This window comes from Emys orbicularis, chromosome 6 (genome assembly GCF_028017835.1).
Source record: "Emys orbicularis isolate rEmyOrb1 chromosome 6, rEmyOrb1.hap1, whole genome shotgun sequence".
Classification (NCBI taxonomy): Eukaryota; Metazoa; Chordata; order Testudines; family Emydidae; genus Emys; species Emys orbicularis.
Window position 1 is genome coordinate 129822064 of NC_088688.1, and position 18037 is coordinate 129840100.

At 43.7% G+C, this 18037-nt stretch overlaps 1 protein-coding gene across 1 annotated transcript in view; it reads right to left on the reverse strand.

Annotated features, from left to right (window-relative positions):
• Window positions 1–1749: 1749 nt before the first annotated feature.
• The window catches only part of KCMF1 (potassium channel modulatory factor 1), a 72917-nt gene continuing 56629 nt past the window's right edge, over window positions 1750–18037 (reverse strand). Inside the window, exons 4-7 of the mRNA XM_065406272.1 lie at window positions 14742–14843; window positions 11620–11794; window positions 9716–9998; window positions 1750–2374 (exon numbers count right to left, since the gene is read on the reverse strand). Coding sequence (XP_065262344.1) covers window positions 2113–2374; window positions 9716–9998; window positions 11620–11794; window positions 14742–14843 — 822 coding nt within the window. The 3' untranslated portion in view covers window positions 1750–2112. The remainder of the gene's footprint in view (window positions 2375–9715; window positions 9999–11619; window positions 11795–14741; window positions 14844–18037) is intronic.

Below are 18037 nucleotides of genomic sequence, written 5' to 3' on the forward strand. Positions count from 1 at the left end.
TCAAGTTGCAGTGGGGGAGATCTAGGTTGGCTATTAGGAAACACTATTTCATTAGGAGGGTGGTGAAGAACTGAAATGGGTTACCTAGGGAGGTGGTGGAATCTCCTTCCTTAGAGGTTTTTAAGGCCCGGCTTGACAAAGCCCTGGCTGGGATGATTTAGTTGGGGTTGATCCTGCTTTGAGCAGGGGGTTGGACTAGATGACCTCCTGAGGTCCCTTCCAACCCTGATATTCTATGATTCTATGAAATCAGAGTCAAACTGTCAGGATAATGCACCAACACCAAAGAAAATCAACTGAACAACAGTCTTGAAAATGCTTTATTGAACGGTGTGTCTTATTGTAATGTGCAGAAGATGTGTTTGAAAAGACTACAGCTTGAAAATTGGTTCTGAAAATCCTCAACAATCAATAAAAAAATCCCTCCCGGGGGGTAACTCCTAATAGAACCAGAGGACTGGTGTAAAATTTCCCTTAAAACATTTTCTGTTGCAGAGACTGAACGAAAACAAAGTTGTACTGTACTGGCTGGAAATACTTGGAATCTGAGGATTAAGAAAATGAGAATGAAACTGAAACTTCAAACTGTGGGGTGGTTTTTTTGTTATTTTAGATTAGTATACACGTCACAGTTCTGTTGAGAACACCAGCTGGTGTTCAAGTCTGTAATTTTATTCTAAAATGCTTGTAATGCTGCAGGAATGGAAGAGAAAGAGAAAGCGGGCGAGGTTAGAGAACTGGAAAGAGACATGATTATAGTATAAGCCTATTTTAAATTTATCAGAAGCTGTGTGCACTTTTGTCTTTATAGTCTAACTTTACATTCCAAAAAAACCAAACCCCCGCTGTCTTTGCATTGGGGCTATTATGAAAGTCTATGGACAAAAAACACTGTACATTTTTTTACATATAGGATTAATAGTATAGGCATGTAGGTGGCATGATTCAATTAAAAGGCTCTTTACTTTTTTTTTTTTATGCTAGAAAAAAATAATCAAAGAGAAATAATAAATAAAAGGTGCTAAAGTTAGCATTAAGAATTCAGTTGTAATATATTGACAAAGTCTGGGAAGTCAAATCCTCAAGCTCTCCTGATACTGACAAGTCTCTGCAAACTATGAAGCAAATACATAAATAACTCAAAAATATGATTGAGACCGTGAAGGCTTTTAAAACTAAGACAACATAATCCAGGTTAACTTTTTTTTTTTTTTTTTTTTTTTTAAAAGACAGTGAATAAATGAATCATCTACACCTGAATAAAACATGTTTAACAGTTGAAAAATTTTAACAACCACAAAAAGGAAAAACTTTAAACAAAGATGAACAAGATTTGATTTGAGGGCACACAAAAGCCCTTTGCAGTAGATTCCAGCAGTGGCATTACTGTTGTGTCTCCTACAGATGCATAAAAGAGAAGCTGAACTCCACATGGACGTGATGACTAATATGACAACATAATAGTCACATATAGCAAAATGCCAAACCCTGGAAACAACAATCTATCCCACTGCAGAGCTTGCTTTATGCGCTGAAGCACATAGAAATAGGTGATTCAGTCATATATTATTCAAAAGCTACTTCATGGCTACAAACTGCTAGTGAACACAACCTTTTTGTCATGTAACCTTTGAATAATGGGAAAAGCTTTGGGTTTTTATAGTTTCACTCCTTGTATTTAATTTTTTAAATGACAAGGTCACTAAAACTCATGCACGCTGCAAAAAACCTCATGCAGTAGTTAAGGTAAACCATCCAAGCAGTTTTTATTCATTAATATTCATAAATACACACAGCAGCTTCATTAGAGATTTTTCATTTTTTCCTCTTCAGTTTGAACGTGGAGTATTAGGAGAGCCTTTTGCATGTCAAGGTACAGAACACAGAGGTTTCTCCTCTGCACTGCAACCTACATTTACCTGCTAGAAGTAAAAATTAGTTAAGTGGAAATGATTATCATATATATCTTTTCTCTCTTCCTTTTGAATGTACACAATGTAACAAGAGTGACAGACCTGAAATTACAATCACCAAAACAAACCCAAGATAGTAGTTGTCCACTTTCATTGGCAAATACAGCACAGAGGACATTGTCTGCGAAGTGGGATGTCATCAAAGAGGAGGTGGAGGAGGCTCGTTTCCTTTATTACTCTCTTTTAAATTTAGGTTTTCTAAAGCAACATCTAAAGGCATAATATCTACACAGCCCATAGCACCAAAATCGGCAATTTCCCCCCTCTCATCCTCATCTGAGGAGGAACTTTCTTCCCGCATCAAAGTGGACAGTAGAAGCTCTTGAACAAATAGGCTACGGTCTGCCCGTTCGCTTTCCATTGACTGACGCTCTGCTTCTGACATCTTAGGATCATTCAACCTGCACAACAGTGAAGGGAGAGACAAGACAGGCAGTTGATAAAAACCACTGGGCTGAAGACATTATTACACAGCAAGAATGCTCTCATCTGCTGGACTCACACACACTGGAAGGTGTTCGTGACCACACCTTGGGAACCAGCATGTGTATTGCTATCCTGCTTTGGAGGAGGAAAGATCTGACAATGACTGACATACCTGATCCAACTAAAATAGACATTTCAAAAACCTGTTTCAAGTCACAACAGTCTGCACAGATTGGATTGATAAAGTGGAGAAATTAAATTCTGAATGCAAACAACATGACAACTTGCACTACTAAATGTAAAAAATTCTATTCTACATACTCTCTGAAAGTCTAACTGCAAAGTCTGTAAATACCTGCCCTTTGATTATTTCTAAAATATTTTAATTTATGTCACATACATTTGATCTCTAGAGGTCAGATTTTTTGGTAACTTAGGTAAAACTCAGCATGACAGCAATAAATTATTTGATATAAACTTCAAGTTTCTGCCATAGTTTTCCAGCAGACAGAAGCTGAGGAAATGCTGCAGAGGAGAATGTATCAGTTTGGAAGCCAAAAGATGAAAAAAGTAACAGGAACTTGAAAATCCAGAAGGCCTGTATATTACAATGCCTCGAGCATCCCAAGAGAGCTGGAATCACACAAAGATGATGGGCCTTTTTTACAGAACCACCCCGGAGTTTAATGTTTTCTAAAGCAGCAGTATTTATTAATGACATCTTTGTTTACTGCATTTTTCTTCTATTCTCACCTAAAATGTAATAAAATATCTAATGTACATGAAAACAACCCGGTTACCTACTTTCGTAACTGTTGTTCCTCGAGATTTGTTGCTCATGTCCATTCCATTCTAGGTGCACGCGCGCCCACGTGAGTCGTTGTCGGAGTGCCGCACTCGTGCTGCGGTATATCCAGCGCCGCCGACCCTATGCCCTCTCAGTTCCTTCTTACCGACAACGCCAACAGAGGGGCAGGAGGGCGGGTAATGGAGCAACACATCTCGAAGAACAACAGTTACGAAAGGTAGGTAACCGTTTTTTCTTTGAGTGCTTGCTCATGTCGATTCTATTCTAGGAGACTCACAAGCAGTATCCCTGGTCGCGGGCTCAGAGTTCACAAAGCGAGCATTGTCTCAGACTTGCTGGGTGAGCGCATAATGAGACGTAAACATGTGGACAGACGACCAGGTAGCAGCCCTGCAGATATCCTGAATTGGCACCTGGGCCAGGAAGGCTGCCAACGAAGCCTGCACCCTAGTCAAGTCGGCAGTCACAGTCGCTGGTGGAGGCACCTTTGCCAGGTCATAGCAGTAACAGATGCAGGCTGTGATCCAGGACGAAAATTTCTGCGCAGACACTGGGTGACCTTTCATCCTGTCTGCCACTGCAATGAACAACTGCGTTGACTTACGAAACGTCTTGGTCCTGTCGATGTAGAAGGCAAGCGCTCTCCTGACGTCCAGGGCGTGCGATTTGCGCTCCTCTTCCGATTTATGAGGCTTTGGAAAGAAGACAGGTAAGTATGTGTCTTGGCCAGTATGAAACTGTGAAACTACCTTGGGCAGGAACGCTGAATGAGGCCACTGCTGGACTTTGTCCTTTTAGAACACCATATAGGATGGCTCTGAAGTAAGCGCCCTGATCTCAGAGACCCTACGGGCGGACATTATTGCGACCAGGAAAGAAACTTTTCAGAAGAGGAGGAGAAGGGAGCAGGAAGCTAGATGCTCAAAGGGAGGACCCATGAGCTGCAACAGCACAAGATTCAGGTCCCAGGGTGGGATGGGATCCCTGACATGCGGGTAGAGACGCTCCAGACCTTTCAAAAAAATGGACTGTCATGTCGTGAGCGAAGACCGACCTGCCCTGGAGCGGAGGGTGGAAGGCCAAAATAGCGGCCAAGTGGACTTTGATCGATGATAGGAACAACCCCTGGAGCTTGAAGTGCAGAAGATAATCCAGGATAGCCTGCAGCGAGCCCTGCTCAGCCTGGATACCCCAGTCCAACGTCCAGCCCGTGAACCTCTTCCACTTGGCCAGGTAGGTCGCTCTGGTGGATGGCTTTCTGCTACCCACAGGACCTGTTGGACCTGGACCAAGTATTCCAGTTCTTCCACATTTAGTCACGCAGAAGCCACACTGTCAAGTGCAGCACCATCAGGTTCGGATGCAGAAGATGGCCGTGGTTCTGGGACAGCAGATGCGGCCAGAGAGGCAGCTGCAGCGGGGTGGCTAGCAAAAGGTCCATCAGCGTGCCGGACTAGTGCTGCTGAGGCAACGCAGGAGCTATCAGGATCACCTTCGGCTTGTCCTATTTGATCTTCATAAGGACCTTGTGAATTAGCAGCACCGGTGGGAAGGCGTACATCAGACCCCCCCCCCCCAACCTCGGGAGCAGAAAGGCATGAACAGGTCCACCTGGGGAGTCCCCCACCTCCGGAAGATCACACGGACCACTCCGGGTGGAGAGACCACTCGTGGCAAGATGAGAAGGTCCTACTGAGGTGATCTGCTACCATGTTCTTGGCCCCAGGCAGATGTGCAGCCACCAGATGGACAGTATGCCGCACACAGAAGTCCCAAAGGCAGAAAGCATCGTGGCAAAGGGCTGATGACCTGGCCCTGGCCCTGCCTGTTGATGTAATACATCTCTGTGGTATTGTCTGTCGGGACCTGCACCACCTTGCCCTTCATGTGGGGCAGGAAAGCCTGGCAGACCAGGCGAAGCGCTTTGAGCTCCCTGACGTTTATGTGGAGGGACAGATCATCCCACGACCAGCGGCCTTACATGCTGAGTTCGCCCAGGTGGACTCCCCAGCCCAGGTCCGACGCATCAGAAACCAGGGTCAGCGATGTGGACGGGGCTGCGAAGGGAACTCCCTCCAACACCGATTTGGGGCTCAGCCACTAATCTAGAGATGATTGGATGTGAGCCGGTACCCTGATCACCCAGTCTAGATTGTGTCTGTTGGGCATGTAGACCAACGCCAACCATGCCTGCAGTGGCTGGAGATAGAGCCGGGCATGCTGGTCCACGTACGTATATGCGGCCATGTGGCCTAACAACCGCAGGCAGGTGTGAGCAGTGGTGAGCAGGCAGTTTTTCACATGGGAGATCAGGTCTGATATGGCCTGGAAACACGCCACCGGAAAGAAGACTCTGGCTCGTGTGGAGTTGAGAACCGCTCCAATGAGTTCATTGGTTCTATTCGTTGCACCGGCCTGAAGGTCGATTTCTTTTTGTTTATCAACAGGCCCAGGTCGCGACAGGTGGAATAAACAAGATCAAGGCTTCTTTGCACCTGATCCCAAGATCTGCCTTTGATGCGCCAATCGTCGAGATATGGATAGTCCTGAAGTTCTCCACGCCTGAGGTAAGCGGCCACTGGTGCCATATCTTTTGTAAACACCCTTGGGGCAGACGAGAGACCAAAGGACAACGCCATGACTGGAAATGGAGCCCGCCCACCACAAAACGGAGGAATCGTCTGCTACCTTGGAAGATGGAGATATGGAAATAAGCATTCCTCAGATCGAGGGTGGCGTACCAGTCTCCCGGATCCAGGGAGGGGATGATGGAGGCCAGGGAGACCATGTGGAACTTCAACTTTTTGATAGACTTGTTGAGGCACTTCAGGTCCAGAATGGGTCTTAGACCCCCTTTCACCTTCAGGATTAGGAAATAACGGGAGTGGAACCCTTTTCCCCTCATGTCCCAGGGTACCTCCTTCACTGCCCCCAGCTGCATGAGGTTCTCGACCTCCTGAATAAGGAGCTGATTGTCAGAAGGGTCCCTGAAGAGGGACTATGTGTGTGTGTGTGGGGGGCGAGAATTGCAGGGTGTAGCCCTTAGATACAATCTCTAGCACTCAACGGTCCGAGGTGACTCGCAACCAGGCCGAACGGTAGGGACGAATACAGTTGAGGAACTACGCCTCATGACCACCACCGACGCGACCACCCTAGCTACCAAATGAGCCGCGTCCCACGCCCTCTGGAAGGAGCACCCTGCAACCATCGTATCCTTCTCCACCAGGGCCCCAAATTCCTGGGCTGATTCCTGGGGCAGTGAGTCCTTGAACTTACGGAGGGAGTCCCATAAATTGAAGTTGTACCTCCCCAAGAGAGCTGGAACTGAAAGGTGTCTGCCTGTTGGGCCATCTCCTCCACTTCCAATCCCAAATTCGTAGCCACCTTATGAAGCAGGGCCTGATGTTCTTTGAAATCGTCTGGCGGGCTCGTGCGGGAGGGGCCAGCCACCACCTTATCTGGGGATGAAGATGACAACTGAGTCACCGGGGGAGGCCCCGATGGATCATCCTCCACGTGGGAAGAGGGTTTTTGGGGTGGGCACATGCTCCTCTACCCTGGCCTCCAAGTGTGCCACACATACCAAGCTCAGTGCCGCCAGTTGCTGTTCTGAGGCGGCGGCCGAGGAATGGACTGACTGAGGCATCGGCATCACAGGCTCCAGTAGGGCCATTGCACCAGCCACTGGCCTTGCAGCCTCAGGTGCCCATTCGCATTGGTGCTGTCACGGTGAAGGGCTGAATTCCTTTCCGAACCAGAGGAAACACCTTCCGGTGACCACGGAGGGGCTGTTGAACTTGTGTCTCATGGTTAACAGTCGCCATGTGAGACCAGTGCCTCGAGTAGTAGGATCGGTTCCAGGGCCGGAGGGATCAGTACCACGACAGAGACCGCTCCCACAGCGGGGATCTGCGCCGAAGAGACAGCCAGCAAGAGGATGACCGGTGCCTTCCTCTAGACAACCTGCATGGAGAGGGCGGAGACCGTGAGCGTGGTGCTGGTGATGTAGGATGTCCCGCAGAAGACAGAGACCTTGGGAGTGGAGACAGGGACCACTGTCTCATCTCCAGAGACCGGCATCATTCACCCGCCCTCTGGGGGGGTCTTTACGACTGGCGTGCCCTCACCAGGAGCCTTTGCCATGACCTGCAGCACACACGATGCCAGCAGTGCTGGTAGAGGCCTCTGCTCTCTGCGCGCCGGGAGAGCCTGGGAAGGCTTTGGCACTGCCACCAGTCTGGGTCCCTTACTGCTCCCTGGAGTCAGTGGAGGATCCCTCAGGGGGCTAGGAGGCCCCACTGGGGGTGTGTGGAGAGGTCCTATGTGGCTCCAGTGTGGGCTGTTGGCATGAACTGGGTCCTTTGCCCTTCTTTCTTGGTGCAGGGGAGTCACTCTTCTTCGACCTCTTCTTAGGCGGTACCATGGAGCAGTGACAGGCAGAGCCTGGTGCCGGGGGTGCGCTGCACACTGAGGCTGAGGTGCTCGGGGCAGAGTCTGGCTGGGAAGGCTCGGACACCAGGCAGAGAGCAGCCTCCATGAGGAGGGCCCTCAAACGGATGTCTCGCTCTTTCCGAGTTCTGGGACGAAAGTTCTTACAGATGCGACACTTCTTCACAGGTCATTCCCCCAAGCATTTGAGGCAGCTGCTATGGAGGTCAATAACAGGCATAGATCTGTTACAGTCAGAGCAGGGCTTAAAACCCTTAAGGCTCGAAGACTGAAGTAGAAGAACTGCTAGCCCTCGCGAGGCAAGGGAAAGAGGTGTTCTAATTAACCACCACGGGTGGTCAGAAGGAACTGAGAGGGTGTAGGTGCCTAATATACTGACGCATGGATACAGCACTCAAGAGGGCATCACAGCTGACCCTACGGATACCGCTACGGCAAAAATCTCCAACGGCCGCGCATGTGGGCACGCACATACCTAGAATGGAATTGACATGAGCAAGCATTCGAAGAAGAAACTCTATTCAACCTCCAGTTTAGGATGAAACATTCATTTCCTGTTAAATACCATTTAATGTTAACTTCCAGGTTCTCTTTCTCTACATTAGAGTTCAAACAAATAGGCTGATATAATTGGAAATGCTCTTATTTTCCTGGAAGGAGTAATGTAAACAAGCACAATCAACAGGAAATTATCTATAAAGTAACATCCCTTTGTGCCTCTCAAACTGATGCTAGAGAACTCGAGAAGCAGTGAACAGTGTTAACATGGATACAGCAAGTGGACAAACACTGGTGTTTAAAATGAGATGAAACAAAAATTTTCTGTTTGCATTTATACTGTGGGGATCCAGTCAAAAATTCCACAGCTATACTTTGAGCACTGCGGTGTCTAGGACAACTGTAAGAATCAATTCCTCTACAAAGTCAGCAGAAAATGAATTTGTAAGTGGTAAAAATGGTTGTAAACCTTATGACTACACAAACCTTTAACTACCCCACAATTGTGTGGGGAAAAAGCAACAAGGTTATGTGAGAGAATGCCTCTCACCTACACCCAGCGTGGAAGCTAACTGGATACTCTTGCTGGCAACTTCTTGGGACAGTAGCTTCCAGGAGCTGCAGGAGGGCTCTCTCCATGGCAGTCTGCAAAAGCTGGAAGCTGATTGCAAGCAACATCTGTTTGACTTTAGGTTCCCCTAGGTTGGCTTTTCATTTTAGTCTCATCTTTACTCCTGACAACATGGATGCAGCAACAGCAGTTAAAAGCCATTCATTATGGCTTGCGTTTCTGCAACAAGTGTTTTCATTTTGTACTAAGTGATTAACTACCATGGAAAACAGCTGATATCAATTACAAACAAACTGAACTAAATTAATTACTCTTATAGCGTATATATATATATATATATATATATATATATATATACGCTATAAGAGTAATTATATATATATATATATATATATATATATATATATATATATATATATATATATATATATATATATATATATATATATATATAATAATTATATTTAACCTCATTCTAACTTTTTGGGTGGAACAGATGGTGTATAATGCAGTGCAGTTTTACAGGCTATATGAAAAACACCGTTTTCAGACCAAGCACTTGCATGTTTAATAGAATAAATATAACTACTGCCCTACTGATGATCATCCATTACTAGCACTAAGTCAAAGTGCAAAATCATTTTGCCAAGTTTTCGAGTGTCTACAATTCAGAACTCCGTGGCACCTGCAGATCTGCTGAACACTACCGTATGCATTTTGCATGATCACCTATTGGCTAAACAAATTATGTTGGGCATTGGAGATTGAGGGGATATGGGATATTAAGCTGCAATTAAGTACCCCAACTAGGCATGGCACTTAAGCATGTGTTTAACTTTAAGCATATGAGTAGTCCCACTGAACTTAACGCGACAATTTATGGGCTTAAAGTTAGCTACATGCTTAAGCACCTTGTCAAATCAGGGTCAAGAATAGGGATAGTGCATGTAATAAAAGTAATCTGATTACGTTTTTAGAATGAGTTACCTTGTAAGAAGAAACTGGGAGTTCTGGATAGCCTGCTGACTATTTTCTGTGTTAGATGTGTTGGTTGTTGCTGTAGATTGTGTAATAGTGGTGGTGACACTGCTTGTATTGGTGCGTCTGGTTGCATTGCGTGCTGTCTCCAGTTGTTGTCGTGCTGCCTGTGCGTGTTGTCGTTCTAACTGCAGTTGCATCTGCAACTGCTGTAACTGAGAAGCGGAAGGGCCAGAGGAATTGAGCTGTCCTCCTGCAGAACGCCTCACGCCTGATAACTGAGATAAAAGCTCTGCAAAGAGGAGAAAAGTACTACTGTGAAATTTGCTTAAATTAATACTAACAAATGAGAGCACAAGTATTTCCTGTGCATCAAGATCCCCATCTCTTATTTCTTTCTAAAATACTTTTTCATTACTTATCTCACAGACTGCCATATGGGCGCACAGTGCTTTACAAAACACTTAAGACACATTCCATTCCCCAAGCTCAAAGCATCATTTAGACTATTCATTTCTTTACAAAGATGAAGAAATTCTCAGTCTGAAATCGTTTGAACAATAAAAAGAAAGGGCATTTCCTAGAGATTATGGACTGACTACAAGGTGGTATCTTCAGTTGCCAGTTCCCTAAAATGTTATCTTCTAGGCAAAATGGCTGTTGCCTCAGCAACCATTTCAATTTTGGCTTAAGTTCATAGGTGCTCTCCCCCTCACTCCCCCTCTCCCACCCGCACACTATCTCCATGCTATACACGAGGGAAGCTGTGCTGTAGAAAAGAAAAATGACACTTCTGACACTTCTGTCAGTTAGTTTTGGGGAATATTCAATTCAGAACATAGATTTCTACCATACCGTACATTGTGTAAGTTCTGTTGGGGGTCACAAGATAGACAGTAAACTCGTTTTCCCTGAATTCAGATAAATAATATACTTACATTTGCCTGGCAGGTGTTAGTATGACTTCCCTCATACTGGCCTAATAAAGATGCCTACTGCTACAAGGGTAGTAAAGACCTGCCTAGATAAAGACATGTCTGGCTTTGGACAGGGCTAATATGGAATTGTTCAGTTTTAGGGGATCCGAGTGGGAACTCTGGTGAGTTTTGTCTGTACAAAAAGGTATTTTCAAAAATAAACAGTGTAAAAAAAATACTGCCCATATGTTATGATAGAACCTATGTGCATTCAAAAAGCTTGTGGGAAGCGTTAGTCTGCCATTCAGTCTGAATGCAAACAGACGACGTTTCATAATGTTTATCAATAATATCAAAATGTAGCTCATTTAATCTTGATTAACACTGAAGTATAGCATTTTTGTGTGGAGTAAGGATTCAGATACAGTACCTAATCTTCCCCATGAGTAATTCTATACACGTGACAAATACAAATTAGAAGCATTGAGGTAGATAATGGATTTTGAAAACACTGTTCACTTTTAAAATATATAACAATGCATGCAGGTAGGCTGTCTGAGGGGACTGGACCAGAGACCTTTAGAATTTAAAGGACCAGAGTTTTTAGATTCAGAGATCCTGGGTTCAATCCTTCTATACAACTCAACCAGGGGCTTGTTACTGAACTTTTAGTAAACTACTTTTTAAGACTCATAGATTTGGAAGCATCACCTCATATGACAATCTGTTTTTAACTTTCAACTTTACCTTGGAAGAAGGCACATTGCTATCAATAAAATCTTCTCATTTGGGGGAAGGGAGAGAAGGTCCTAGTGTGCGCGCGCACACACAAACACACACACACACACACACACAAACACACACACACACACACACACAAACACACACAAACACACACACACTAAATATGGACAAGCAGAGCAACCATTCTCTTGGATTTTGTCACTACATGTGGAGAGAAACTCTAAAGGGAAAATAAGGAATTATGACTCTTACCAGCTATAGGATCCATAGCTTCCCTATTGCTTGGAGAATATGAACTCTGCGAAGATGAAAGCCCACCAGTGGAACTGCTAGTAAAGTGCATGTTTGATCTACGTGCGCGAGGGCCTCCCAAACCCCGGCCTGGGTGAAACATTCTACGCACATGCCGAACACCGCTGGACTCATCGTAACCAAACAGTTAAGAAAATACCAAATTGTTTGATAGAGTGTTAAATGCGAGAGCTTTCCCAGCAGAATGGGCTTGGGGATGACACACTGTATTCTTCATACAGGTATTCAACTTCTTTGCCAAGTATAAAACAACTCAATCTTAATTATGCAACCAGAGCCTGTAGTGCCATAGTACATGGAACTCAAGACTTCTAGAGTTATTTGCACCAAGCGTCACTATTATTCTCATATTCACTATCGGTTCCTCCTTGTCTGCAGAGAATCCTCCCTGAGACTTTTTGTTTGCTATATCATAAAGGTGTTTTCTAGATAATTTAAGAACCTCTATTGCTTGTTTGGCTGTATTCAGTACTCAACAGATGCGTGGGTAGTTACAATCCCCAAGTTCTGAATACCGAGAACCGAACATTGATCCAAAAAACTTCCTGGCTGCGGCAGGGAGTGGTGAGCCAAGAGCCTGTGGGGTGGAGGCAATCGGGCTCCTGGCACGGAGCTGCGTTTGGAGTGGAGAGCCCGTGCACTCAGCCCCCCATACTACCCCTCTTAAGTAGGTGGAAGTGCTCCTGGTGAGGATGCACACCACTAACAGAAGGAGGGTAGTGTGGACATGAACCACGGCAATAATTACCTATATTAGGTCGACTTAAGTTTCTAGTGTAGACACTCGGTGTAAGCTTGAAAGTTTGTCTCCCTCACCAACAGAAGTTAGTCCAATAAAAGATATTACCTCACCCACCTTGTCTCTCTAATATCCTGGGACCAACACAGCTACAACACCACTACATACAAAGGCTTCCTAGTCTATTTTAATCACAGCCCTATACTAAAGATCTTCCAAATGATGTAGGTGTCCACTAAGGGATTCCGAGTGCAAACAGGAGCCATGGATTTCACACGCTTGCCTTTTGGTGACAAAAGGCACAATATTTTGGGAATTAGTCTTAGATGTAAACTGATAATACTCTAAAGCTCAGATCTGGATCTTAACTCTCCCAGAGTCCACAGGTGTTAAGAGCTCATGCTTCGATACAAGTGCAGCAAAGTAATATCAGGACATCACACCGCAGTGTTTTAATAGCTCCTTGACTTTGATAGCTCTCCTCCCTCTTTTCCACTGCCGACTGCTTGAAGAAATAGATGTTTCTCCTCAATGACCCTCTCCCCCAAGCCCTTAGTTACTGAGCAATAAGGAAAGGGAACCCAATGGCTCCAGTACGCCTGCACAATGCTCCCCAAGCTGTTGTGTTTGTAAGTGCATCATAAGGCAGTGTGAGCTTCCATCTTGAATTTTCTTAATGTCTAACACCTTCCATATCAGATATGGACTATGCCTAGTTTAGAAACCAAAATATTCATTTTGTAAAGGTTAGCACTGCAACCTTAACTTACTATCTTAAAAGCAAGCTCTGATTTTTCTGGCTCTTCTTCACTGCTGGTGAAAATTTAATTGAAAATTAGCGAACAGTTTCATCAATATGTGAGGCAGCCTCAAATACTCTTTAGAACAGCCTGGGGGGAGACACCTGAGGGGAGGGCAAGAAGAATACCAAAGGTGTACATTCTAATTCAACACCTCATTCACCACAATAAGAAGTTAACTTCAATGTGTAATTGGGACCATTTAAATGCTAACACTATAGGCAATCAAATAAAATCACAATAGAATTGCAACTATTACCTCAAACACTATCTACTCTCCTCCAGAATGAGAAACTTTTGATGGTTTTTTGAAAGAATACCTAACCTGAAAAAATGGATAAGTGATGTAAATTCACTCTTTCAATTAAAACATGATTATTAAAATTTCTTTTAGAGATATAGAAACATTTTATGATAATTATAAATGCTTTAATCCTATTATCAGCAACTATTCTATGTGTATTTCACTGTATAGAGTAATTATAATGAACTCTCAATATGCTGTAGGAAGTTGCCCAGCAAAAAAATTAAATTAGAACAAAATTATCACATTAATTGACGCAAAAGAAAATAAATGGAAATATGTTTCTACAGAGCAGTACGTATTGAGAGGGCGGGGAGGGATAGCTCAGTGGTTTGAGCATTGGCCTGCTAAACCCAGGGTTGTGAGTTCAATCCTTGAGGGGGCCATTTAGGGAACTGGGGTAAAAATCTGTCTGGGGATTGGTCCTGCTTTGAGCAGGGGGTTGGACTAGATGACCTCCTGAGGTCCCTTCCAACCCTAATATTCTATGATTCTATGAGAGCCGTTTCAGCTCTTCAGTCAGCAGAAAAACAGGATAAATCCCTACAATCTATACCCAAGCTAATGAAAAATCAGCCCAAAGTTACAAGGAATCTCCTGTTAACTTCTCTAATTATCATAAAAATGCCATCAAAAAGCATGAAAGTATCCCATTAAAAATGGCAATATATAGCTGAAGTAAAATTTTTAAAAGTCACTCATCAAAATCAACCCACAGCCACCTCTCAACCCCTCAAAAAATTGTTTATGGTATAAACTGATTCATCATGTTTGGTGTGTAATTATTTGCAATGTACTGGTGCATTTATATTACTGCTTTGGACCAGTGGTTTTCAACATGGGGTCCGCTGACCCGGGGGGTCCGCAGACTATGTCTAAGATTTCCAAAGGGATCTGCACCTCCATTTGAAATTTTTTAGGGCTCCGCAAATGAAAAAAGGTTGAAAACCGCTGCTTTAGACAGATACTGTCAGCAGGCAATTTTATTTACATCTATTTGTTGGTTTTCAAAAACACTAGCAACTTCGTTTTTTTATTGGTAGTACATTTAATTCTACTGTAGCTCTTTCATATCCTGGTTTTCCAACAACTAAAGTAAGTGGCAGTTCTGAGAGGCTAGTGGAATTAAAATGCCACAACTTGCTTGTAAAATCAAAACAAGTAGTTAATATTATATGCAATACAATCCCGCCTTTTTACTTGACTTGAGAAAGGATATTAAATCTCTAGGAGCTCTGTGTTCCAGTGTAAGATGTGCTGCAAAGTCATCTGTGACATGATTAGGATCCCCTCCAGGTAACGCTGCACATATTGGACAAATCTGAAATGACAAAGTCAGAAAAACGAGTTTAACAACTTCACAAAACAGCAACATGCATTCATCATTCTTGGCTGATCTCTTAACAATAAGAAACTATTATGCTTTAATAAACAAGTTCTAATGCTGCATATATGTAGCCACAGGTAAAAAGTAGTTAAAAAAAAAAACAGTGTTCAAGAAGCACTATTAGCTTAACTAGTTTAAAAATAAATTAAATAAATAAATAAATAAATAAAAAACCAACAACATTGTGTTCCCCCCTCTTAGGGCTTGTCTACACTGGCACTTTACGGCACTGCAACTTTCTCGCTCAGGGGTGTGAAAAAACACCCCCCTGAGCGCAGCAAGTTTCAGTGCTGTAAAGCGCCAGTGTAAACCGTGCCCCAGCGCTGGGAGCTACGTCCCTCGTGGAGGTGGGTTTTTTAGAGCGCTGGGAGAGTTCTCTCCCAGAGCTCTGCCACGACTAACAAGCCACGTTAAAGCGCTGCTGCGGCAGCACTTTAGCGTTGCCAGCGTAGACTAGCCCTAAGTTATGTTTTTAGTAACACCCTAGAAACCCAACGCGAAATTTATTTTCAAATCAGATTTGTAACTCTCTGGTTTTACAATTTGTTTTCATATGCTAATTTCCATGCAGATAGAGAGGGTTTGTTTACACATGTTGCTAACAGCTCACATGCACCAAACATGGCGACATCATCTTGTTCATTCTTTGCTCTTGAAAGCCAGAGGCACTCTCTCCCATTCATTCTATAGGAAGAGTGAGAATAAAACTACTCCAAAAGGGAATATTTGTAACATATCACTGTTGGATAGCATCTGAACAGGCTGCCTCCCATAACAACATTTAGAGAGTCCAAGGATCTTCAAACTATCTACTCTAGACTCCCCCCGTCCCAAATTTTTTTCCACCGTTGCAGTGAAGTAATGAAGGTGGGGTGGAGGGCAGGATAACAGGATAGCTATAGAGCAGGAATCCCCTGGAACTCTTCCAGCAATGCGCAATGGAGCACGTACATCTTCAACCCAAAAGGAAAGGTTTTTACTCTACATACGTCCTAGTCCTCAAGAAGATGGGAAGTTAGAGACCTATCCTTGATCTCCACAATCTCAACCACTTTATTTGCAAGATGAGATTTTGCATGGTCACACTTCAATAATCCCATCCCTGGAGAAAGACACATGGTTTATAGCTCTCAATATGAATCACAGGACTGGAAGGGACCTCGAGAGGTCATCTAGTCCAGTCCCCTGCACTCATGGCAGGACTAAGTAATAACTAAACCATCCCTGACAGGTGTTTGTCTAACCTGCTCTTAAAAATCTCCAATGATGGAGATTCCACAACCTCCCTAGGCAATTTATTCCAGTGCTTAACCACCCTGACAATTAGGAAGTTTTTCTTAATGTCCAACCTAAACCTCCCTTGCTGCAATTTAAGCCCATTGCTTCTTGTCCTATCCTCAGAAGTTAAGAACAATAATTTTTCTCCCTCCTCCTTGTAACAACCTTTTATGTATTTGAAAACTGTTATCATGTCCCCTCTCAGTCTTCTCTTCTCCAGACTAAACAAACCCAATTTTTTCAATCTTCCCTCATAGACCATGTTTTCTAGACCTTTAATAATTTTTGTTGCTCTTCTCTGGACTTTCTCCAATTTGTCCACCTCTTTCCTGAAATGTGGCGCCCAGAACTGGACACAATACTCCAGTTGAGACCTAATCAGTGTGGAGTAGAGCGGAAGAATTACTTAGAATCATAGAATATCAGGGTTGGAAGGGGCCTCAGGAGGTCATCTAGTCCAACCCCCTGCTCAAAGCAGGACCAATCCCCAACTATTTTTTTCTCATGTCTTGCTTACAACACTCCTGCTAATACATCCCAGAATGTATGTTTGCTCTTGAAAGCCAGAGGCACACGTTTGGTAACATGTTACACTGTTGACTCATACTTAACTTGTGATCCACTATGACCCCGAGATCCCTTTCCGCAGTACTCCTTCTTAGGCAGTCATTTCCCATTTTGTATGTGTGCAACTGATTCTTCCTTCCTAAGTGGAGGAGTACTTTGCATTTGTCCTTATTGAATTTCATCCTATTTACTTCAGACCATTTCTCCCGTTTGTCCAGATATTTTGACTTTAATCCTATCCTCCAAAGCACTTGCAACCCCGAAATCATTGATGAAGATATTGAACAGAACCAGACCCAGAACTAATCCCTACGGGACCCCACTTGTTATGCCCTTCCAACATGACTGTGAACCACTGATAACTACTCTCTGGGAACGTTTTTCCAACCAGTTTTGCACCCACCTTATAGTAGCTCCATTTAGGTTGCATTTCCCTAGTTTGTTTATGAGAAGGTCATGTGAGACAGTATCAAAAGCCTTACTAAAGTCAAGATATACCACGTCTACCGCTTCCCCCCATCCACAAGGCTTGTTACCCTGTCAAAGAGAGCTATCAGGTTGATTTGACACAATTTATTCTTGACAAATCCATGCTGACTGTTACTTATCACCTCATTATCTTCTAGATGTTTGCAAATTGATTGCTTAATTATTTACTCCATTATCTTTCCGGGTACAGAAGTTAAGCTGACTGGTCTGTAATTCCCTGGGTTGTCCTTATTTCTCTTTTTATAGATGGGCACTATATTTGCCCTTTTCCAGTCTTCTGGAATCTCTCCAGTCTTCCATGACTTTTCAAAGATATGGCTCAGATATCTCCTCAGTCAGCTCCTTGAGTATTCTAGGATGCATTTCATCTGGCACTGGTGACTTGAAGACATCTAACTTGTTCAAGTAATTTTTAACTTGTTCTTTCCCTATTTTAGCCTCTGATCCTACCTCATTTTCACTGGCATTCACTATGTTAGATGTCCAATCAGCGCCAACCTTCTTGGTGAAAACCGAAACAAAGAAGTCATTAAGCACCTCTGCCATTTCCACATTTTCTGTTATTGTCTTCCCCCACCTCATTGAGTAATGGGCCTATCCTGTCCTTGGTCTTCCTCTTGCTTCTAATGTATTCATAGAATGTTTTCTTGTTACCCTTTATGTCTCTAGCTAGTTTGATCTCCTTTTGTGCCTTGGGCCTGGTCTACACTATGAGTTTAATTCGAATTTAGCAGCGTTAAATCGAATTAACCCTGCACCCGTCCACACAACAAAGCCATTTATTTCGAAATAAA